General features: G+C 42.8%; 1 protein-coding gene across 1 annotated transcript; it reads left to right on the plus strand.

The window, feature by feature from the left end:
• Positions 1–35: 35 nt before the first annotated feature.
• SARC_17606 (hypothetical protein) lies at positions 36–213 on the plus strand (the record flags this gene model as incomplete). Its single annotated transcript, XM_014288302.1, has 1 exon — positions 36–213. A coding segment is annotated over one exon (178 nt), but the record flags the coding sequence as incomplete, so codon positions are not given.
• Between the last annotated feature and the right edge of the window lie 490 nt (positions 214–703).

Consider the following 703-nt stretch of genomic DNA (forward strand, 5'->3'; position numbering starts at 1 on the left):
TATGCACTTATCGTGTATATATATATGTATATAATATGCCTAAGTCCATAGCTTTCTTCTTCACGGGATCGGTAAGTGCGTACTGCATCGCTTTGCAGAGCTTTTCGCCTGTTAACGATGACCACGGACATGCAGTGGGACCTACTCCCATCTCTGCCACAACCAATCCCCAGAAGAACTGGTCCAAAATGAACGGCACAATCACTGTCGGCTGTAACATGTAGTATGTATAGTATTAGAATACATATATATATATATAACAACACTCGCATACCTATCTTTGTAACAACACTCGCATACTCTATCTTTGTATGCGTTAGGTTCATACTTCTCGTACGTGTCCGGGCTTGAATATTCTTAACCACTTTATCGCTTGTCTACAGATATGAATATATAGTGTATATGCGGCAAGTATCTGTGCGCTACAGATATTCGAGTTTGCACAAGTACATATGAATTCACATACATTGCCAAACATGAGTCCGGTGGACATAGTGCCGGCGCCTCCATGATGCACCACGGCAGCAACGCGCCCATTGAACAGCCAGTCATGCGGACACGGCCCAATCATAAGCACGTTATCAGGAATTTCGGAGCTTTTGATTGGTCAAGAGTTCAAACAGGATAGAAAGGTATCATTAGCACGAGAACCTCGAAACTGATGATCGGTCCAAAGTAACGGCAAGATTGAAAAGGTATGTAT

Source organism: Sphaeroforma arctica (assembly GCF_001186125.1).
Source record: "Sphaeroforma arctica JP610 unplaced genomic scaffold supercont1.11377, whole genome shotgun sequence".
In the NCBI taxonomy this organism is placed as follows: Eukaryota; class Ichthyosporea; order Ichthyophonida; genus Sphaeroforma; species Sphaeroforma arctica.